Consider the following 24,282-nt stretch of genomic DNA (forward strand, 5'->3'; position numbering starts at 1 on the left):
ATCCAGCACTTCATTTGGCCTCTAGATTCTAATGAAGAGATCTTGTGCTCTGATAGGCTATGTGGGTTATTTATGGCCCTCTGCAATACTATCTTCAGATCCTACCTCTGCCCTCCAACCAACGCAACAAATTTTTGAATCTTGGGTAAATTATGTTTTGCAGAAAATTGATCTGGAATTTTAGTTAGGAAACAGGCTGTAGGTATTCATGGACTTGCGGTGCCAGACTTGGAACAGGCAGTTCATTGCTAACAAAATGTTCCATGGCCATATCCCCTTCCTATTCCTGTTTGTTCTACTTATATGGCTCCAGAGCGGCTAGATTGGAATAAAACAGGCAAATATTTAAGTTGTAAATGTTCTTTAGTTAGAAGCACAGTGCACAAACCAATACAACCAAAGAAAGCAGAGCTCTATGCAAGTAGCCTAACATAATCCAGGACCATGAACGAATGGGCCCCCTTTATCGAAGGAGGAGCATGCTGTTGTCACTTGCAGTTTGTTGGGTGCTTCAGCACTTCCCTGCAAACATTATCTTCAAGTGCAGGACAATGCAGCAATTAACAATTGAAGGTTTTGAATTATATACAGGATGGTAGAAGCCTATAATAATTTTCATTCGATTCTCCAATGTTCCTTTCTTAACTCTTGCTCTCCTATCTTCCATTTGAACGGTTGTTGTACATGTAATATATGCATTGTCTTTATAACCATAGTATAATTACTCTCACTAGCTTATTCTTTTAAAGCCACAGACATTTCTGGAAATAAATCCATGAACCCATACGATACGCTAATCTGGATATTAATAAGGTTCCCGCATATGTCGTTTGTGCCCATCGGATAAAATCTGTCAGAGTTTGTGCACTTCAAGTCTCTTCCGTTAAACAGAGATAAGCCTTTGGAATCATTTTCCCCAGAGACCCATATGGCTCCGACACTGATTATGTTATATGGGGCTATTTTCCCAAGCTTTGGGACAAAGTCCTTGTTGAACCACTGTAAGAACCCAGAGTCACCTGGAGTAGAGCGTTTTTGAAATCAATATAAATAAATAAATCTCACATGGAAAAAGACTAGTTAGAGTCAGTTACTCTAGCTACATACTGTAGCAATGTTATCATCAGGCTTTTAATCAGAGGCAGTGTTCCCATGGTTTACAGATAGTCCTTGACTTACAACAGTTCATTTAGTGACTGTTCAAAGTTACAATGGCACTGAAAAAAGTTATGACCATTTTTCACACTTATGACCATTGCAACATCTCCATGGTCAATGATCAAAATTCAGATGCTTGGCAAGTGGTTAATATTTATGATGGTTGCAGTGTCCCAGGGTCATGTGTTCACCTTTTGTGACCTTCTGACAAGCAAAGTCAGTGGGGAATCCAGATTCACTTAACATGTTACTAATTTAATAAATGCAATGATTCACTTAACATCTGTGGCAAGAAAAGTCATAAAATGGGGCAAACTCGCTTAATGAATTTTTCACTTAGCAACATAAATTTAGAACTCAATTGTGGTCATAACTCGAGGATTACCTATATACGGCTGGTGGGATTTGTATCCACCAGTTTCCTGGCTTGGTGAGAAACAACTGGCTGTACTGGAAAATCTCACATCAATACGAGGAAACTAATGCTGGCACCCAAACTTTTAAGTCATGAGATATAAGCACACAGTTAAACATGTAAAGAGACTAGATTTCAGTCTGATTGACTTGTATAATTTTCAGTTTCGTTGTAATAAGCTTGTGTGATTTAAACTGTTTGGGAGTGGGAAATTATTTTCATAATTATGAATATTCATATCATATATATAATGAATATAGTAAAGGTAAAGGTTCCCCTTGCACATACATGCCAGTTGTTGCCGACTCTAGAGGGCGGTGCTCATCTCCGTTTCAAAGCCGAAGAGCCAGTGCTGTCTGAAGACGTCTCCGTGGTCATGTGGCTGGCATGACTCAACGCCAAAGGCGCACAGAACGCTGTTACCTTCTCACCAAAGGTGGTCCCTATTTTTTCTACTTGCATTTTTATGTGCTTTCGAAACTGCTAGGTTGGCAGAAGCTGGGCCAAGTAACGGGAGCTCAGCCCGTTACATGGCAACACTAGGGATTTGAACCGCTGAGCTGCCGACCTTTCCATCGACAAGCTCAACGTCCTAGCCCCTGAGCCACCGCATCCCTTATAATGAATATATATATATATATATATATATATATATATATATATATATATATTCCCTTGGCACACAGTCTATTGGTTTTAAATGATTGTATAGTTTTAAATATTTTGCTTCTGTGTGATACACAAGTATTCTTAAAAGCCATCTTATATAACCTTGAAATGGGCCTCGTGAATACGCGCTTTCAAAGTGGGAAGAACTATTACAAGCTGGCTATGGCTATGGGAATGATACACTAAGATAAATGCTTTTCTAGCCATGTTAAACAGATTAATTTTGTACGTAATGCTATGGTATGCCAATGGCATTGTTGAGGCTGAATGGACGTTTTAGAGATGCAGTATATATTTTCCATCTCAAGTACTTTGTGGTCCATCTTTTTGTTTGTTTCCAGTATGAGAAAGAACCAAAGGAGACAAAAGGGAAAGTTCACTGGCTGCTTAATTTTACAGGACAACTTTTCTAATGGAGAGACACGATCTAATCAGGTGACACTGGCAGAGGAAGGAAAAGAATTGCGTTCTGGCCATAATTAGTCTTCGGTCCCAATTTGCTGTTTCCATTCTTCTTCAAGGCAACATACCAGTTCTTATCTGCGTGCATCTTTGACTTGTAAGTATTGTAATTGTTTTCTTCCAATTTTTCCAGGAACACACATTCTGCTGTTGGCAACTGCTAAAGAAAAAGAGTTTGGGAGCATTCAGAAGGGAAGCAAATTCAACGACCAAAATTGTTTATGGCATTGAAGGACCATCGTGATTGTGTTTGGATTGTGGAAGAGTTGGACTCTTTCTGGTCCAACTTTAGAAGGTGGGAAAGTCTGAGTATCTGCTGCCTTTTGGCAGGTAATAAAATTAACCCTTTTGCTTCAGATCCTTGCTGCTTAGCAAGGTACTTCCCATTTATCTTGCAAGGCTGTTAGATGTCTTCCCCTCAATTCTTTTTTATTATATAGACCAGCAAAACCTAGGAAACCCGATTACTGGATGGGCCTTATTTCATTCAGATTTAAATATGTCTCAGTTCCTTCTAATGGTTTCATCTTATCTGGAGGAACACTGTCACTTTCTAAAACGTTTCAGAATGTTGTTTTCAAATATTTCTCTTTCTTTCTCCAGAAATAAAGATTGGCCAAAAAGCATCCACTCAGCAGCAAAAACAAGTGACATTTAATTGTGTATGTGTGAATGATGTTTGATTCCAAGCTCTCCACGCTACAAGATCTTTGCTATCCTCAAAGCTTCTATCATGGAAACTTTATACTTACCGAGCCATGTAAGCGTCCATTGACATCCATAGCCAAGTACAATCCAGATCCAATGCCCTTTATGTACACCGCACCAAAATACTCTGTGCTGAGCAGTAACTGAACTATAGTTCGAAAGAAAAAAATAGAAGGGATTACGAATCACTGTTGTTACATAACTATTGTATACATATACATATACAAATACATACAGTATCCTGGACATAAACTGTTTCAACTCCTACCCTCAAAATGACACTACAGAGCACTGCACACCAGAACAACTAGACACAAGAACAGTTTTTTCCTGAACGCCATCACTCTGCTAAACAAATAATTCCCTCAACACTGTCAAACTATTTACTAAATTGGCACTACTATTAATCTCCTCATCGTTCCCACCACCCACCTCCTTCCACTTATGACTGTATGAATGTAACTTTATTGCTTGTATCCTTACAATTTATATTGGTATTGTTTCCTGATTGCTTATTTGTACCCTATGACTATCATTAAGTGTTGTACCTTAATGAAGGTATCTTTTCTTTTATGTACACTGAGAGCATATGCACCAAGACAAATTCCTTGTGTGTCCAATCATACTTGGCCAATAAAAAATTCTATTCTGCATAACTATTGTTGAAGCTGTGCAGTGCAGACTAAGTTAATTGCCAAGACTGATATTACATTGGTGTTATCCTAGGAACTTCTGATTGCATGAAAATGTGTGTGTCGGGCATGGTTTAGCCTGATTGGCTTGCCAAAGGAAGGATTGAGAACCTCATGCAGATCAGGGACCTCAACTTGCCAAGCATGGTTTCCGAAGACAGAACCAAGGCTTTTCTGAATCCCTTCCTAGCTCTATACAAATATAATTGCATTAGCTTAATGGGCTGTGGAAAGTAAAGGCACTACCCAAGTTTATTTACACAGTCTGCACCAAGAAGTGTACTCTGTAACTAGGGTTATTCCACTGGCACATAACCGTTTAAAGAGTTTCCTCTGTAAATATTTTTTCATCAGGATGTCCAAGTTTAATAACTCATTTACAATAAATTCATTTCTAGCATTAGTTAGCAAACATACATTTTTTTAAAGAATGTGTTGGCTTGAAACTACTTCCAGGAGAAAAGAGAGAGAAAATTATCATTCAAGAGTGATACCTAATGGTTTTTTTACCCCTAATCAGTCCTTCCTTCCTTCCTTCCTTCCTTCCTTCCTTCCTTCCTTCCTTCCTTCCTTCCTTCCTTCCTTCCTTCCTTCCTTCTTGCCTGCCTTTCTTTTTTCTTTCTTTCTTTCTTTCTTTCTTTCTTTCTTTCTTTCTTTCTTTCTTTCTTTCTTTCTTTTCTTTCTTCCTTCCTTCCTGCCTTCTTTCCCTCTCTGTCTCCTGCTTTCCTGCCTTTCTGCCTGCTTTCTTACCTGCCTGCTTTCCTGCCTTCCTGCCTCCCTCCCTCCCTGATGTGTTCAGGAATCTTTCCCCAAATTGGAATTTTACCAAGATGTATTGAATTACATTACAGTTTCCGGAATTCCCAGCTATGGAAAATATTAGCCAGAACTTCTGGGAGCTTCAGGTTAGAAACAGAAGTAGAAGAAATAAATTCATACATATAAAACCAGAACTGAACACTAAATCAGGTGGTTGTTTGGTAATATTAACAGATTCAAAGGCTGTCATCACCCAACAGCTATGTAAACAAAATGCCTTTATGTGTGTGTGCTCCTGGTTTGCGAATACCCAGAATATCCGGCCATTTTTGAAAACCAAAGTCTGAATTAACAGGCAGCAGGATTTTTCTTATGATCTTATGACAACAAAAGCAAGCCATTCAAACTTAGGGGTTTGGTCATAGAAAAGCACAGACCCAAAAAGTGGGCAGGAACAAACAAAAGTAATGTTAATGTAGGACTTTTTAAAAAAATAAAATAAATCCAGTTAATATCATTACTTCCCAGTAATGATATTAACTGGATTTATTTATTTTTTAAAAAAGTCCTACATTAACATTACTTTTGTTTGTTCCTGCCCACTTTTTGGGTTAATAATAATGGTTAATAATGTTCTTCTATCACTTGGAGCACTAAAATTTCTTAATAATAAAGGTTAATAATGTTCTTCTATCACTTGGAGCACTAAAATTTCTTGGCTACACTTGAAGGAATTCTGGGGGTTCACTCCTTTTTGAAAAAAAATCTTTTTAGAGTAGCATGCAATCTTAGAGCATCAAGTTGTACCTTTTATGCTGAAGTTGGGCCTATTTTGGGCAGCTTCAAAAATGCCTGAAGTTGCTTGGTCTGAAATGCAGGTATGTCTGATATACATATTTTTTAAAAAAAAGACTGGGGGAATGGAAACGCCATAGAAAAAGCCGTCTTGTATCTCTAAAAAATACCATAGTGGAAAATTTCTCTATGGTTTCAGAGGGAAGACTTGAAAGAATGGTCTTAAATTCAAACAGAAGCTCTGATCTTTCAAGAAAGCTTTAGTTTGGATACCTGTCCTGACCAGTACAAGAGTGTCTATGGGATTGGGGGTAAAGGAAAACGTCAAGATAGCATCCACATCTATGCATACACACAGACATAGACATACAGACACATAGACACACAGACATAAACACACGCACACACTTGTGGCTGCCAGACTGATTTTTTTTATTCCATTTCCCCTAGATCAGGGGACTGGATGTAATGCTCCAGAACAGGGATCTCCAACCTTGGCAACTTTAAGCCTGGCAGACTTCAACTCCCAGAATTCCCTTGTCAGCAAAACTGGCTGGGGAATTCTGGGAACTGAAGACTGCCAGGCTTAAAGTTGTCAAGGTTGGAGACCCCTGCTCCAGAAGGCTTCTACCAACTATAATTCATTGCCTCTCTCTATTTCATGGCATTTAAACATGATTATCTGAGGCATCTATCCTTGATGAGCATGGAGACAATAAGGGACTTCCTCTATTAAACCTGCCAAGCATTTATACAAGTGGCTTTTCTCTCATTCTCATAACTCCTGTTTAGCTGATGGATGTGCAGTTGTCAGTCTAAAGATCTTCCCTTCTGTTGCCATGAAATTAGTTCTTATCTGGTCCATCCATTCATGGGACTGATTCTGTTGTGTCCCCCTCCCCACTTCACAGAGAAGACGCAGAGAAACATGTCCCACAATCCTTTATATTTGCAACAGACCTGATTTTCTGTAGTGAAAGCAAGACTTGGCAGCTACAGTGCAACGGCCTGCCAAGTTCCGAGTTCGTTATCTCTTATGGAAACAGAAGCCCACGTGTCCAAGATCCATTGCCAAGAGCTCACAGAAAAAAGCATTTGCACAGTCCAGGCCTTTAACTCCCAAACGACCGATCTGCAGTTTGCACTTGGTAGCTCTTGTCCGTCACAAGGGCCAGATGGCAACTTGACCCGCTTTTATCCCCTGTGGGGTGTGGCTCAGTGACTCAGCACTCTCTGGGCCTGCCACACCTCTTCCTCTGCTGTGCATGCCTCTCTTTCCAACGCTGCCTAGGATCAATCCAGGATCTGTGAGGGCTCTGACACGCCTTCTTCCTGGCCTTCCACTGGCACTTGAGACGTTGCCAGGAAGGAGGGACCTGGAGAGGGAGGCCTTGTCGGCTCCTCTCCCTCACTCTCCGAGTCATTCTCCTCCATGAGGACAGGCTCGGGGGCCGGAATCACAACAAATTCACGCATGCATTCTGCAACAGCATAATGGCTTCAAGGTAGATCTCTTGTTTCGGGTTGGAGACTTAAAGTCACTTTCTGTGCATTTTTGGCATTTGTCATCATGGCTGTGCTACTTCTTTTTCTCATGAATGTTTCCCCTAGTTGCATGGGAAACTATTTAATCTAAGCCTAGATGCTAGGTATTGCTCCTATTACTTGGTTTTGCTTGAAGAAAGTTACAAAGCCAGTGAACTGCTTTGGAAATCTGGTTATCGGACAGTCAAGATAATGAGTCTTTGACACCTAGTAGAATAAGGGCAATAGGACTAGGCCAACATGGTGTCCATGGTCATATTACCCCAGGAGTTCTATGAGTTAAAGCTCCATACAATTGGAGGAAACCAGGTTGAAGAACTGCTTTCTAGAAGAGAGATATGGTTGTGATTTACGCTTAATATCTAAGCACTTTATCATAAGTGTTTTACCTAGGCTACTGCTGGAACCTAATGTTGAAATTCAAAGTGCTGGCAAAAGCATGTGTTATATTTTAAATGCATGACATTTTAGTGATTGGGAAAAGGCCTACAGCATGGATGGAAACGGGTGATTTTTAGGAAACCAACTCTATGAGACATGAAGAATTTGTTATATACATTTTTAGATCCCAGAGTGAGCACAGGATATCAGCAAGTCCAGATCCCTGCAGGGGAGATCCAGAGGGGACAGTCAAGACATGAGGATACTTAGCCAAAATTTCCAAAAAGTGAGTCCCATTTAGCCTATGTTGCACTGGGGATCAGGCTGCCTCCTTGGGCAAGGATTCCTGATAAGTGATTTCACAGCATGTGGCATTTTGTCTTGTGCTTGTTCTTGAAAACTGGAAGCATGCTTGTGCTTTTACAGAATCTCTACCTTGTTTGCTTTCCTACCTTTATCGCTTGAACAAGATTTCAGAAAGGCAATATGCCAGTTTACTCTACATTAGCAACTTCCTGCCTGTCCTTTGCTGTGTTTATTCAGGATGAGATCATCTTCATTCAGACCAGTGTTGAGGGTGCAAGCATGGGTATGTAAATGCTATTTCTAATAAACCTCAACCATAAACTGACTTCAGAAAAGAAGAGAGAGAGCAGAGCTGGGGCAGGGGCGGAAAACCGAGTGTTCTTGTGGCTTTTCTTTTTTAAAAATAAGTGCTTTTCTTAGAATTGGCCTGTGCATTTGACTTCATCTTCAGTACATCTTGCACCAAGGAATCCAGCTGGACTCCAGTTAGTCTCAGCAATGCACAATATATAAACTGAAGTACAGAAGACCCTACTGAGAAACCAAGTTGTTGTGCGTGCGTGTGTGCTGATCAAACACTGCTCATCTAGATGTAGTACAAATAGTAGCAATAAAGCTCAGCTTATTATTCTTTCATCTTCTGCCATCTCACTACCCAGTTTTCACTCACAAAGAAATTTCACCCCAGCATCAAATATTTCAAGGTTCTCATAGTATACATATGATTAATATATTAGAAATGCAAAAAAAAAAAAAGGAGAAATGCTGACGTAGACGTAGATAAATCATGCACATATACTGTAGAGTCATGCAGTTCATAAAGAAAGCAGCCAATTTGTAAGCCTGTAAAAGCACAAAGAAAGAGAAAGGCAGATTAACTGATAGCATGGGAAAACCTGCTTCCTATCAGAGGCCAAAGGCCACTTTTCTACATTGCAGTACCACTGAATCGATATTTTTTTTAATTTATTTGCATTTATATCCCGCCCTTCTCCGAAGACTCAGGGCTGCTTACACTATGTCAAGCAATAGTTATTAGCAGATGTAGGGTCCTTCTAGCTGAGATGTTAGTTGTACAGTCACCACACATCCCTATCTCATTCAGATTTATGTTGGCCACTTTCACTTGTTTCCCACCCATGTTTTCGTACTGATTCTACAATTTTTTTTTTCTTACCACATAAAAATCTGTTGAATAATAGAAACATGGAATAAGTGAACTCTATTTTTTTTAATAAGTAAAGCTCATCTCCCTTGAGTGAAGCTCAGGTGTTGATGATTTAGCTAAGCTTTTTGTCGTTGTGTGCCGAAAGCGCGTGCATTTCTGCACCCATAATGCAATGCATGCAGGACCCCTCTGCGTCCCCAGCATGTTCACTGACCCCCTGCCCCCTGTGCATGTGCATGTGACCCCAACATCCCCCACCCTCCCAGGCATGCGCGCGTGACCCCCATGCTCCTGCCACTCCATACATGCATGCATGACCCTCTGCCCCATTTTGGGCCTAGTAGGCCTCCCTACAGCTTCCTGAGACCAAAAGTGGGCTGCGGGGGGTGCGGACTGTGCCCTCGTGATCCCCCCTGTCCCCCACCCCCTGCACATACATGCATGACTCCCCAGCCCTGTGCATGCGTGTGCGACCCCCCCCCGCCATGGGCATGCACATGTGTCTCCCACATGCAGGGCAGAGACCCAAAAATCAGCTGGTCGGCGGGATGTAGGATGGAGCTGAGCTGGGTGACGGCTTGTGTGCTGTCACACAGCTCACGGATCTAGTGCTTCAACCATGTAATTTCCTTTACTACAATACAGAAGTCATTTACCATTTTAGGATTTCTCTTTTAACTTAATAGTTTGGGCTAGAATCTTGGGATTACCCAAGAGTCTTTTATTCAGCCACTGACCAAGTTTGATAGGTTTAATTTTCAGATCAAATAGAGTCAGCTAAATGCAGCTATTGTGGTAGGTAGCACTAAATCTGGGACCATCTGCATAACATTAATAACCCTAATAATTACATCCTGTGATGATACCTTTAATACAGCTGCATCTGCCTATTTTAGGGTCCTTAGGAAGGACTTGATAGGTGGAATCCAGCCAAATCCAGTCTGAACATCTGGCTGACTGTGCGATGAACCAAAATGATAATACCATCAAATATCCACAACAGCCATTTGATAGGTATACATGCCAAATCCAGTCCGAGCATCTGGCTGATTGTGCAATGAACCATAATGATATATCCTGTAGCAATACTTTTAATATTATTAAACAACAATATCTGCCTATCCCCTGTCCTTTAGAAGGACTAGATAAGTGGACCAAAATCCCAAGCCCAGCCTAAACTTCTGACTGGCTCTGTAATCGACCAGAATAATAATATGTCCCAGCAAAAGTCCCAATTTAGGCATGATGTTAGCTGGATGATCTTGGGCCATTCATTATCTCTCAGTCCTAAGCAAATGCAGGGGATGGCAAATTAGTTCAGAATCTTGCAAAGAAAATGGTAGGGGTTGCCCAGGCAATCACCAGGAGTCAAGATTAAGTTGAAGGCACAAAAAAACCAAGACAAAACAAAAGAAAAAAAAATCCTAAAAGGGAAGAGGGTTTCACTTCCTGCCTTGTCTCTTCTACTTCCTATCCTGATCGGGGATAAATCTCAGGCATCTGATTGGATATCTTGCCTCTATACAGTTAGGGAGCCTGATTGATGGGTTACAATTTTGCTTTGTGCCTTTCTTGTTAGTACAGAACTATTTGGCCGGAGTGGTCCATTATAAAGATTATTAAATCTGAAATAGGACTGCAGTGGCAAAAATCCACGAATTTCACGCTCTAGTTAATAACACGTAAAAGAAGGGTTAAAACTGCATTTTGTCAGCTTCAGTCAACTGGGCATTTTTATTGAGTGTGGCACAAAGAGCAATAGCTTTGGATCAATAGACCAAATTGTTTGTGTCCTAAGAAATAAAGATTGACTCCTGCAGATTCTCTAGCCTTCTCATTTCCTCTTTCCAGGCTGTTATGGCACAGAAGAGGCTTTTCAGTAGCTTCTACTCCCTCAGGAAAATGAATCCGAGCTGAGAATACATCCTGCACAAACAGACATGAAAGGCATTTTGTCTTGGCAAGACAACAGACTTTAAATTAGTGCAAGGATGCCACTTCAAACAAACAGCCCGATGGGTATTACCAAGAAGGGAATGTCAGTAGAAGATTTAATATATGTAAAGAAGAGCAGCTACAAGCTTTAAATACTTATAAGACATGTTTATAGCTTTTGCTGCCACAGCAGAAACATGTCCAATTTTCCTGTAGTCCTCTTTAGGTCAACTGCTGGTGTAAAATTTCCTAAAAGGTGAGCTATTGTGCCTGAAATCTAGATAAAGATGTTGCGATTGCATTATATATATATATAGACTGAATGATATTTGGTATCCCCCGCCTGTGATTCAGCTTAGCTCATGGGTTCCATTTCTTCAACCCTTTCCCCACTGCATGGCACTATTTTCAATATGTTTGTGTGGTTAAAGGCATACAGGCAACTGTCAATGGATTTAGTCCAAATGAACATGGTTGCAACAGTGTAATCCAGACAAACATTATGTTTAAGACTGTGGAGAGTTTTTTCCCCCTCCAAATTATACATCTGTTAAAAATAACTAAGGGTCCAATTAGACATTAAAGGGGATTCATGACTGTTGGATCAACATCTGCCCCAGAGGTGAGTTTCAGCAGGTTCTGACCAGTTCTGGAGAACCGGTAGTGGAAATTTTGAATAGTTCGGAGAACCAATAGTAAAAATTCTGACTGGCCCCACCCCCATCTATTCTCTGCCTCCCAAGTCCAAGCTGATCGGGAGGGAATGGAGATTTTGCAGTATCCTTCCCCTGGGGTAGGGTAGGAATGGAGATTTTGCAGTATCCTTTCCCTGGAGTGGGGTGGGAATGGAGATTTTACAGTATCCTTCCCCTGCCATGCCCACCAAATCATGCCCACCAAGTGATGCCACGCCCACCAAGCCACACCCACAGAACTAGTAGTAAAAGAAATTGAAACCCACCGCTGCCCCCACCCATCCAATACCCTCCCCCCAAGGTCCATGACAAACTGGCATCGAGTGAACGCAAGTGAAATGGCAACTCTGACAAGTAGGCTGTCCTCTTACCCATCTATAGCTGAGTTCAGACAATAATCAATGAATAAATGTAGGAGGGAGAGGCGAGGAGACCCTCCTGATACATGTGGCTAAATGCTTGGCCAATGGAGGATTTGCCTCCTAGCTTCAGAATTTCCAGTTGAAGGCTCCTAAGATTCCTAGATGGTCCACTCAGCTATGCAGTAAAGACAGGAAGGACCTGACCTACACCCAGTGGTGGGATTCAGCCAGTTCGCACCACTTCGGGAGAACCGGTTGTTAACTTTCTGAGCAGTTTGGTGAACTGGTTGTTGGAAGAAATCATTAGGGAAGAGAACCAGTTGTTAAATTATTTGAATCCCACCACGGCCTACACCCCAATTTCCCTCAAAGTAATTTGATTAATTATACAAATAGAATCTAGGTTTCTGCTTGTATACTTAACTACAAATTATATTGAATGGTTTAATTAATTAACACCACACTTAAAATCTCTAATGGGCTTTGGATGGGTTACTTCTGACAGTTGATCTGACTTTCAGTGTTTGTGGCTATGTGTGTAGACGTGGATGTGTATATATAGCATTTGATATCTTATTTACAGTAGTGTTCTGAAAATAAATGTGATGCTTTGTTATTATCAGCCAGAATGTATCAAAACCACTCAAACTGGATAGGGATAGGGGCAGGTCTGTGCATGCTTTTTTTCTACCCCCATTAAGTGACAGAATGATATGTTTTCATATGGATTGTGCCACAATCGTTTGGTCTTCACACAGCGGAAGCCTCCAAATCATTTGCCAGGCCACAAAGTTGAACGCCACTAAGAGAAGGTCACTGAACTTATTAGTTGGGTCTGAAATAACAGCTACAATAACAATAGCAGCCGCTTACTGTGGTTGTCATTCCTGTCCCTTGTGCCATCCACTTTCCCATCTGGAAGGATCCTCAGGAACTGGCCACCATTGCTGCAATAAAGAAGCTTGGGCTGGTTGTAATCTGCCATTGGCAGGTCAACTTTTTCTGTCATGGCAGGAAATGTTGTGATTTCCCTCTAGACATTCTCTTTTCCTTGCTTGGACTCAGGTCTTCAGTCCTGGAAAAGAAATTTAGCAGGATTTCAGTGAAAGGAGCCAAAACAGTAATGATACCTTCCATGTCATAACATGTTCAAAGTGGGAGGAGAAGTTTCCAAGCATTATTTATAGATGTTATTTTAGGTATTACCCACCTCACCAAAGTATCATTCAACATACAGAGCAAGACAGTAGGCTGTATCTTTGGTTTCTCCAACCTTTGAAAAGCCTTTTGGAATATGCCTACTGTATGCCATAGTATTAAATCAATAAAATGGTGTTTAATAAATAAAAACAAATAAGATAAAGGCAAGACAAGGGCCATAGGTTTATGAGGTATCAGTTCAATCCCCATCTCTGTCTAGAAAGAAAATAGGCAGAGAGAAGAAAGAAAGCAAGACCTAAACTTTCCTGGATTACTTTTATTGTTTGTAACCAGAAATTGGTGGCTTCCAGAGAGAGAGCTAAATGCTGTAGAATGGGCAGAATTACAGCACATATGCACCCAGAGTAAGGTTTTGGCATAGTTTTCTGTTAAATGTGAGATGTTTTAGATCTTTCATCTGTTTCCCATGTCAAATGACAGAAGCTGCATTTATAATCAGAGGAGGTTCCAACAAGGGAAAAAGGGATCCACAGCACATGTGTGTGCACGCGCGCGCACACACACACACGTATAACAGTATAACTGAAGACTATTCCTTGTTGTTTTGATTACAGGGGTGTCCAAACTTGGCAACTTTAAGACTTGTGAACTTCACTCCCAGAGTTCCTCAGCCAGCTTAGCTTTGCTTTGCTGAGGAATTCTTGAAGTCCACAAGTCTTAAAGTTGCCAAGTTTGGACACCCCTGGATTAAGTATTAAATAATTGGCTCTTTTTCAAAGCAAACACCAGACATGGCAGTAGTTAAGAAAAATGTGGGTTTGGGTAACAGCAAATGGGCAAATTCTTTTCACTTCTCTGAGGACTTCCTCAGGTCATGTTTTCCCTTCACCTCACATGGTACCACAAAATAATGCTGGCAGTATTATCAGCAACTGTTTGATACAGACATGTTGCCCTATTACAGTTAATTGAAGCAGCAATCTCTAGGCCACCTAAGAAAACAAATCATTAGCATATTTGTTTTCTGAAAATTGACCCCGAAGCTGAGATAAACAGAGTAGCAAAAATATAGAACAAGACGTGAGACATATTGTTTCAACCACCTACAGACTGCAGATAATTTCAGATGCCAGTGGGAGCTTTGTTCTTGCTGAACAAATCCTGCCAAACCTTGGAATAGATAGATATGGATAAATATATGGATCTATATCTGTACAGTATCTACAGTATATCTATCTATATCAGGGATGGCCAAACTTGACCCTTTGAAGAGTGGTGGACTTCAACTCCCAAAATTACCCAGCCAGCAACTTGCTCATATTTATAGCTCATGCTGGCTGGGGAATTCTGGGAGTTGAAGTCCACCACTCTTCAAGGGGCCAAGTTTGGACACCCCGGATCTATATTTATTTCTACATCAACATCTACATATATGTATTACCAGTGCTAAAATAAGGAGGGGTAGACTAAAGTGCTGTCTTGATATATTTAATGGCTTCATGCTCCAAGGGATCTTCTGAAATGTTTTAATGGAGGAACTTGCTAGTACATTTGGAAATAAGTTAGCAAGTTCCATGTTTCTGCTTTAAGATTCATCGCTATTTTAAGAATCTGTCCTTGCTTGTCAGTGGCCTGTGACTCCAGCAGAATACTTGAATAAATACAAGCTCCTGCTCCCATTGTCATACTGTGATCGATGTGAGCAGTATTCTCATAATTTTAGGCCTGTGTTTTTGATATTCCATTCATAGGTCTACTCTTGGCTTGGCTGTTAAAATGTATTTTCTGATAAAATATAGAAAATGTATTTTGGGTTTTATGGAAATGAAAGTGAACACACACACAAAGGCTCAAGAAGGAGCAAGAGTAGACACCAAAGACAACACAACCACCCTTATTTTTGTCTTGTTGAAAGCCTAATCATTTAATTATTCAAAATGCCTGGGCAGGAAACATCATCCATGGTGAAATTTCCTTCCCAATCTTTGCAGCAAAGATGAAACAAGTGAGACACAAGCAAGGAAATATGTAGAGCAGCTTCTCCCAATCTCTTGTCCAGACTGCAATGCCCATCAAAGGTATTTGGAGGGTGAATGGCTATGAAAGGAGAAGCCATGAATGAGAGCACAAGCAGACACCCAAGATGGAATCCATGACAAAAATAAAACTAGATTTTATGTTCATAGACATAGACAGACATAGACATAGACGCTCATGGATACAATGAAGGTGGATATTTCTGGGACATTCCAAACATAAAGAACTGGAATCTCCAGTAATGGCCCTATCAGTGGATTCACATTTTAAAAAATGTCTGTGTATCTAAAATTAAAGCTGAGTTATAAAAAACGTATTTAGGATATATTGGCCTCCCTAAAGGATGCATTTGAAAGGATATACATCAGATTTTCTATGTTAGTGGTTTAGAAAATTTGAGGATTCAACGACTTGTATGATATGGTCATTTGATTGTCTGATATCTTTTTTGGAATAATGTGATAATATATATAAGTGGAATAACAGGGAGCTCTTTAAAAATCAGCCGTCTCCAACCTTTCTGGCTTGGTGTACTGGCATTGGGGTGGGGGGAGAGGGGATGGTTCTGTGTGAGTGGCAGACGTATGTGTCACTTATGGAAATGAAGCTACGTATGCAAGCGCTTGTCTGCTGTTTGCAAGGCCCAGTTCTGAGTGGCCTATGGCCCGGTAGTGACCTGGGGGTTGGGGATCCTTGCTTTAAATGTTAAAGATTTTAATGTAATGTTGAACTATATACCAAAGCTTTGGAAACTGACTGTTTATCAGGAATTATTATATCGAGCATAGGGGCAGTAAGGCTGTTGACTAAAAGAATCATATTGAAACAATGGACAAGTTTCTTTTTGGTTAATTATGCAATTTTAAGTGTATTTTAGTATTCTGTAATTTTTTTCTTGTAGATTGTAAATAATACTTGGAAAAAATGAGAGTATAAGCTCATAGGTGTTTCAAAGTTATTTTGGGTGACATCAATTGCAAAAAATTAACTGATCCTAGCTGATTAGTAATCACAACCCAACCCATCCAAATGTTGGGCTGTGGCTTGTCAACTCTGCCAAATTATTCTTGTTATTCAGAGCTTTATCTGGAACTTGTCAACAGGCTTCTATGCCACTGTTTACCTAAGTTCCCCCCCCCACTTATATGGATTGGCAAATGATTCTGTTGCAGTTTTGGTGGATGGGTGGGTGCATGGATGATGTCTTTCAGTTCCAATTCCTTTCACAGGTATGTGTAAGCTTACAGAACAAAGATTATTGGAACCGTGTGGCATTGAACTAAGGGCCACTTACTTGGAAGGAGAACCAGTATAGCGTTGTGCTTATAATAACAGAATAACAAGTTGGAAGGGACTGTGGAGGTCTTCTAGTCCAACTCCCTACTCTGGCAGGAGACCCTATACCAGACAAATGGTTCTCCAAACTCTTCTTAAAAACTTTCCATGTTTTATTTTTATTTATTTATTTATTTATTTGTCACACAGTATATATAAGCATAAGCATGAAATAACTATACAATATATAAGCATATATATATAAGCATAAGTATGTAATAACTATATTAATTGGATATAATGAAAGGAAACAATAGGACAGGAACGGTAGGCACGCTTGTACTCTTAGGCACGCCCCTTACAGACCTCTTAGGAATGGGGTGAGGTCAATAGTAGACTGTTTTTGGTTAAAGCTTTGGGGATTTTGAGAAGAGACCACAGAGTCAGGTAGTGTGTTCCAAGTATTAATAACTCTGTTACAGAAGTCATATTTTCTGCAATCAAGATTGGAGCGGTTAACATTAAGCTTAAATCTATTGTGTGCTTGTGTATTATTGCAATTGAAGCTGAAGTAGTCTTCAACAGGAAGGACATTGTAATAGATGATTCTATGAGTTAAACTTAGGTCATGTCGAAGGCAGCGGAGTTCTAAATTTTCTAAACGCAGGATTTCAAGTCTGGTGGTATAAGGTATTTTGTTGTATTCAGAGGAGTGGAGAACTCTTCTTGTAAAATATTTCTGGACACGTTTAATTGTATTGATGTCTGAAATGTGGTATGGGTTCCAGACAGGCGAGCTGTATTCAAGAATTGGTCTAGCAAATGTTTTATATGCTCTGGTTAGTAGTGTAGTGTTTCTGGAGAAGAAGCTACGCAAGATTAGGTTTACAACTCTTAAAGCCTTTTTTGCGATGTAGTTGCAGTGGTCTTTGGCACTTAGATCATTTGATATGAAAACTCCAAGATCTTTGACAGAGTGGCGGTCATCTGTAAGGTAATGTCCATCGAGCTTGTACTTAAGTGTTTAGATTCTTTTTTCCAATGTGTAAGACAGAGCATTTGCTGGTTGAGATTTGGAGTTGCCAAGTTTTAGACCATTCAGATACAAAGTCAAGGTCTTTTTGAAGGGTAGCTGTATTGTTGGTGATGTTGAATAGTTTGACATGTTGGAGCAATCACAACTTCTGGAGGCAAGCCATTCCACTGATTAATTGTTCTAACTGTCAAGAAATTTCTCCTTGGTTCTAGGTAGTTTCTCTCCTTGATTAATTGACTGTTGAATTTAGAGCCAGGATTTAAAGATCAAGGTTTAAATCCCCTTATAGCCATGGGAACTTATTGAATAAGGTTGTGCTAGTTAGTTTCTGTCACCCTAGATCAGGGGTGTCCAAACTTGGTCCCTTTAAGACTTGTGGACTTCAACTCCCAGAGTTCCTCAGCCAGCTTTGCTGGCTGAGGGACTCTGGGAGTTGAAGTCCACAAGTCTTAAAGGGACCAAGTTTGGACACCCCTGCCCTAGATTATCCCACAAGTATGTTGTGGGGAAAAAATGAGGACAGCATTGTATTCACCACCCAGTAAGAAATGCAGTATGTAAATCAGTTCAGTTCAGATCAAATCAAATCAAATCAAATCAATCATCTTTTAAAAAGAAATTCCAATAGTATTAGGCTTCCTAAGAAATGCAATTATATTTTAAAAAAATTTGAAAGCTTGTCTTGCATGGTCCTTCATTTTATTTATTTTTGTTCCTCATTGAAGGAACATTATTAACATTCTGTGGCTATAAAATGGCTTGGAATAATAGTGCAAGGCAATCCATTACTGCAGATTAATGGAGCAGATTAGAAATAGGGCAGTTTATGGAATTTAGTTTGGCTGAAATGTACTTTCAGATATGTTCTTTCAAAAAAAAAAAGTTGTTCTTCGTAAGTGTACACTTAAGAAAAGGACACATTTAAAAATGCCAAACAATTTTCATCTTAAAAAGTACAAAATCCATATTAAAGTTTATTTTTTCCCTCTTTTACAATAGCACAATTGTGGTTTGCTTTGCATAATCTCAGTATTTTGTGATTGTAAGGACATCTACATAAACTATGATTGTCCCAAAGGTGCTTTTTCAGGAGGCAACTGGACTTTCTTGTTGTTGTTTTTTTGAAGATGTTTCACTTCTCATCCAAGAAGCTTCTTCAGCTCTGACAGGATAGTTAGGAATGGAAGGATTTACATTCCTTGCAGACAGCTGGTCATTTGCATCCTTTTAGAGGGTCATTGAAGCACTTGGAGGGTTACTTAGGTGATGCTGAGGACACAGATAAACCTCCAAGTGCTTCAACTTACAACAGTTCATTTAGTGACCATTCAAAATTACAACAGCACTAAAACAAGCGACTTACGAACATTTTTCACACTTACGACCATTGCAGCATCTCCATGGTCATATGCTCAAAACTCAGACGCTTGACAATCAACTCATACAAATCATACAAATCATACAAATCATACAAATCATAGCTTTGCTGGCTGAGGGACTCTGGAAGTTGAAGTCCACAAGTCTTAAAGGGACCAAGGTTGGAGACCCCTGATCTATGCCATTTCTTTCTCAGATCTTGATTTATCCAATCTTCTTCTAAATCTTTGATTTCATATTTATCTTTATCTCCTTACTGATTAAAGGCTCCATTGACTGTTTAAAACTAAAGATTTGTTATTCATCTTTCGCTGTACTCTGCTTGAATTTTCATCTGCCTGAGATCTGAGAATTCCTCTCTATTTTCTCTGGAAGGGAGATGGGAGCTATTTTTTTAAGGTCTACATTTCATGGTTTCCCCCCACCCCCATCATCTTGTATGAAAACAATATCTCTTCCTTTCCCTTGCCTCCTACAATAACGTTTATGGAATTACATTTGTCCAACTTCTTTAGTTTTTTGTGGTTGAGCAGTTACAGTGCCAAGTGGAAAGTTTGCCACTGACATTCTTCACAGGCTCAACACTTCATCCAAAGGAACCGTCGTACAAGACAGATGTTTTTCTACTCTTCTAAACCTGCATCGAAAGCAATTAAAAATAGATTTAATAGACTGAAAGAATAAAGTTGAAGAAAAATAAAGTTTAACAAAAAACAATAAACTTGAAAGGTATGGTAGTTCTTGTTTTACAGATGGGAGGTTGAACAACTAGCTCTTTGGTGGAGCCAGAACAATCTGGAACTGAACACACTTTAAAACTGATAGTAGATTTTAGGAGGAGCCCTCCTATTCTGCCACTTCTTACAATATCGAACAACACAGTGTTTTTTTATCAGCGGTAGAGACCTTGAAGTTTCTGGCTTCTATAATCTCCCAGGACTTGAAATGGACACCTAACATTAGAGCCATCATTAAAAAGGCATAACAAAGAACGTTCTTCCTTTGACAAATCAGAAAGCTCAGGCTGCCCAAGGATCCAGTTCTACAGAGGAATTATTGAGTCTGTCATCTGCACCTCTATAACTGTCTGGTTTGGTTCTGCAACCTGACAAGACAGACACAGACTTCAGAGGATAATTAGAACTGCAGAAAAAACAATTGCAACCCGCCTGCCTTCCATTGAGGACCTGTATATTGCAAGAGTCAAAAAGAGGGCTGAGAAAATATCTACAGACTCCTCACAACCTGGACATAAACTGTTTCAATTCTTCCCCTCAGGACACCATTATAGGGCATCGCATGCCAAAGAACTAGGCACAGAGACAGTTTTTTCCTTCATGCCATCTGCTAAACCCATGTAGTAGGACTATATTGCTATAACCTTTTCATCTTTCCAATTACCTTCTCCTATTGATATCTTACGATTTATCACTTTGTTGTTTATATTGTATAACTTGTGATTGAATCTTATAATTTAAGATTTATGATTTATCACTTTGTTGTTTCTATATACACCGAGAACTTATGCACAAATTTCTTGTGTGTCCAAACACACTTGACCAATAGAAAATAAAGAAAATTCTTATGAGTAACTGTCCAGTAACTCTTTCCTTTCATCCCTTTTCTCTGGTTTTTTTTTCTTGAAAAAAAGGATAATTACAAATCTCAAGATGTCCAGCGAATCTGTACACAGAAGTCTCCATACCAGAAGAAGAGAGTTTAGCATGTAGAAATCATATTAATAAATAAAGTGCTCTGATTGATGGATGGTTTTAACAGATAGCTAAGACCCATGGGCTTGAGCAATCATTCAAAACTCATTCTGGTCCTTGTTCCCTGCTTTGCCAGTGCAAACATAGTGCTTGGATAAAGTTGAAGAGCCTTCTGACAGTGTAAGTACACTGCTTGTTTGAATAACTTTTTTAAAAAAAATGTATACTTTTTAAAAATTATACATTTGTGAATAATAATAATTTATTATTATTGTTACTGAATAATTTGTGTCCCACCCCTCTACAAATTGGGTAACTCTCGTTTTGAAAAACCCTGGTGTAGCTATGTCCTATAAAGCTGTTTAGGAAACAGGACAGTATTTTTTTATTTTGTAGGACATTGTTCATGACACAAAGTACCTTCCTCTTTGGCATTTCTCTTAGCCAGAAGTGGCCCTTATTGCCCTTTCCAGTGAAGCAACCACTATACTCTTAGGAGCACAGTTTCATGAAACTGCTTTGATGGGGTGATTTGCACAAACTTTAATTGAAGCGAAGCACCCTTGAAAGTTTTGCAGAGCTCCAATCTCTTGCTAAGCTGATTTAGTTTTAATAAAACCAGATGTTTGCTGAAGAATTGTTGTAAGTTGCTCTGTCAGATATCAACATCTTAAGATGTGTAGAATCTATCAGTCTAAACCAACACTTTGAATTGGTCTTGAAGATGAATTGGAAACTAGTGGAGACACAAAAGGACCAGCACAATACTTTCTGAAGACTCCTTTTAACACAAGTCAAAGGTCAGTATGCATCAAGGACTATGACTTTCACTAACACTTTTTCCTAAAAATGGAAGGCAGTCCTATTCCAGATGGCAATGGCAAACCAATTTTGTATCTGGTGCCAAGAAACTTGCATATATGTGTCATATAGTCATCATTAGTCAAGCTCAACTCTCTGATGTCTTTCTATACCTTTTCTACCTATATTATATATTATATTATATTATATATTATATATATATATCAGCACATATACATATTGAATCTTTTCTACTTTTTCCTTTTTTCTTGATGATATATTTCTTATTTTCGGATAGTGCCTAAATGACCTTCCTAATACTCTCACCGGTTTTATTTTTGCTTTGTCTTTATTTCAAAAATAAAGATAAAGATTTCTCTTTCCAGTCATGTCCGACTCTAAGGGGTGGTGCTCATCTCACTTCTTAGCTGAGGGAGCCAGCATAGCCCGAAGACATTTCTATGGTCATGTGGTGAGCATGACTATACATCAAGGTACACAGAATACTGTTACCTACCCACCAAAGTGGTATCTATTTATCTACTCGGATTTGCATGCTTTTGAACTAGGTGGACAGGAGATGGGTCAGGAATGGGAACTCACTCCATTGCACAGTGCTCGGGTCTCAAATCCTAGTGTCAATTTTGATTGTACAAGGGAATATTAGTTAAGCGATTCAGGTTTTAATATGTGTCTTCACCTCCTTACAAGTCTATGGTCTCTCTCTCTCTCTCTCTTTCTCTCTCTCTCTGTGTGTGTACATACATATAGATGTGTGTGTATACTCTCTGTATATACATGCATACACATGTACATGTACAATTTCATATATGGTACATGAACAGACATATGATATTATTATAGCTGCAACAGTTGGCCTTAAAATGTATGCATTGCACTCAAATACACTAGCAGTGTATTCTTTGAACCTGGGTGTATGTTTGTTCTTAGTTGCTTTTTTTTCTTTATCTCTTTGTAGGTAAGTAGGAAGGAGACAAGTGTAAATGCCTCCTTCCTACTTTACGTTAACTGTCATAACGTGCATAAGTACACCCGCGTGCCTACCGTCCCTGTCCTAATATTCCTTTTTTACTTACTGTTTTCATGTATCCAAATTATGTTTATACTCTTACGTGTTATCTTATATATGATTGACAAATAAATATAAAATATAAAATAAATCTGAATGTCGCCGCAGAATGAATGGCTCAGTAAAACAGTTGAATTAATCCGCCAATAGGTATACAACTGTTTTCAAAGTTCTGCCTGCTTCTTGAGGACAACAGTGAATTAGCTTGCAAGGGGGACATCTAGTGTTAACTTGGCTGAAGTGCTGTTTTCTTCCAAAAATGATATATTCACTTGATCACAAAGAAGACTCTTCGATCAAGCTGGTGCAGAAATAATAGTACCTTATTAAAGTTAAACCTTATTCCACAGGAGTTCATTTAAGGATAAGACAAACTTCAATCAAAAGATATTTCAGACATCTGTGCCTTCCTTTGGAAAGTGGCAGCCACAACTGTGAGATTTATTTTATGCAATTCACAAGAAAAAGGACAGGGCTCTGATCTTATGATTGTGGTCATCGACTTGATCTTTTGACCCCCTGCAGACTCTCCTGTTCATATACAAGAATACATCAGGTGGATTTTTTTTGGTAAAACTAAGTCTGCTAGCTTTCTTGACAAGTTCTCAAGGAAACAGGACTTTTATAAGAGCATAATCAGTGTCCTGCTCAGTGGTGGGATTCAAATTTTTTTACTACTGGTTCTGTGGGTGTGGCTTGGTGGGCGTGGCAGGGGAAGGATACTGTAAAATCTCCATTTCTTCCCCATCAGCTGGGATTCGGGAGGCAGAGAATAGATGGGGCGAGGTCAGCCGGAATTGGTATTTACCAGAACTACTCAAAATTTCTGCTACTGGTTCTCCAGAATTGGTCAGAACCTGCTGAAACCCATCTCTGGTCCTGCTGTATCAGACTCTTGGTCCATTTGGTTGAGCCAAATGTTCTCACAATGGCTATCCAGCTGCATAAGGAAGCCTATGTCGTCTCATCAAAAGCCCTCCAGAGCAGGGGTGAAATCCAGCAGGTTCTGACAGGTTCTGGAGAACCAGTAGTGGAAATTTTTAGCAGTTTGGAGAACCAGTAGCGGAAATTTTGATTAGTTTGGAGAACCGGCAAATACCATCTCTGGCTGGCCCCAGAGTGGGGTGGGAATGAAGATGTTGTAATATCCTTCCCCCAGGAGTGGGGTGGGAATGGAGATTTTGCAATACTCTTTCCCTGCCACGCCCACCAAACCACACCACGCCCATCAAACCACGCCCACAGAACCGGTAGTAAAAAAATTTGGATTTCACCACTGCTCCAGAGGCACATGCTGCCATCAAGGATAATTAAATTTGAAAAATAAATTAATATATAAGCAAGCAAGCAAATAAATAAATATTAGCCACTGGGACTTCTATGACTTGCTCTAACCAGCACCACATCTCGTGGTAGCAAATCCCAAACTTTACTTACAAGTTGGAAAGTAAAGTAAATAAATAAATAAAAAAAATCTTTCGCTTGTCCTGGTTCTTCCAGGATTCAATTTCAGCTTATTTATGAATTTATTAAAACTGAACATTGTCCTTTTCTTAGCACTGCTGAAGATTTTTGTTTCTTCTGCCCTGAAACTAAATCCTGATTGGGTATGGAAAGCTCAGATCTCAGTTCTGCAATAGCTGTAGGGCTGACCAGATTGTTTACTGGTAACCCATGGCTTCCCTGCAAGTCTTATTTAAAAACGAAGAGACAGTTAACGTAACAAGGAGAAGGAAAAGCTTG

At 39.6% G+C, this 24,282-nt stretch overlaps 1 protein-coding gene across 4 annotated transcripts in view; it reads right to left on the reverse strand.

Moving 5' to 3' along the window:
* Positions 1-2,255: 2,255 nt before the first annotated feature.
* FGF1 (fibroblast growth factor 1) overlaps positions 2,256-24,282 on the reverse strand; it is a 70,824-nt gene continuing 48,797 nt past the window's right edge. For 3 of the 4 annotated variants that reach the window (XM_058173378.1, XM_058173375.1, XM_058173376.1), the window contains 3 exons: positions 12,924-13,125; positions 3,457-3,560; positions 2,256-2,864 (listed from right to left, as the gene is read on the reverse strand). In XM_058173378.1, the coding sequence (XP_058029361.1) occupies positions 2,670-2,864; positions 3,457-3,560; positions 12,924-13,059 (435 nt within the window). In that variant the 5' untranslated portion in view covers positions 13,060-13,125 and the 3' untranslated portion in view covers positions 2,256-2,669. The remainder of the gene's footprint in view (positions 2,865-3,456; positions 3,561-12,923; positions 13,126-24,282) is intronic. The other variant, XM_058173377.1, reaches the window with a different exon arrangement.

This window comes from Ahaetulla prasina, chromosome 2 (assembly GCF_028640845.1).
Source record: "Ahaetulla prasina isolate Xishuangbanna chromosome 2, ASM2864084v1, whole genome shotgun sequence".
In the NCBI taxonomy this organism is placed as follows: Eukaryota; Metazoa; Chordata; class Lepidosauria; order Squamata; family Colubridae; genus Ahaetulla; species Ahaetulla prasina.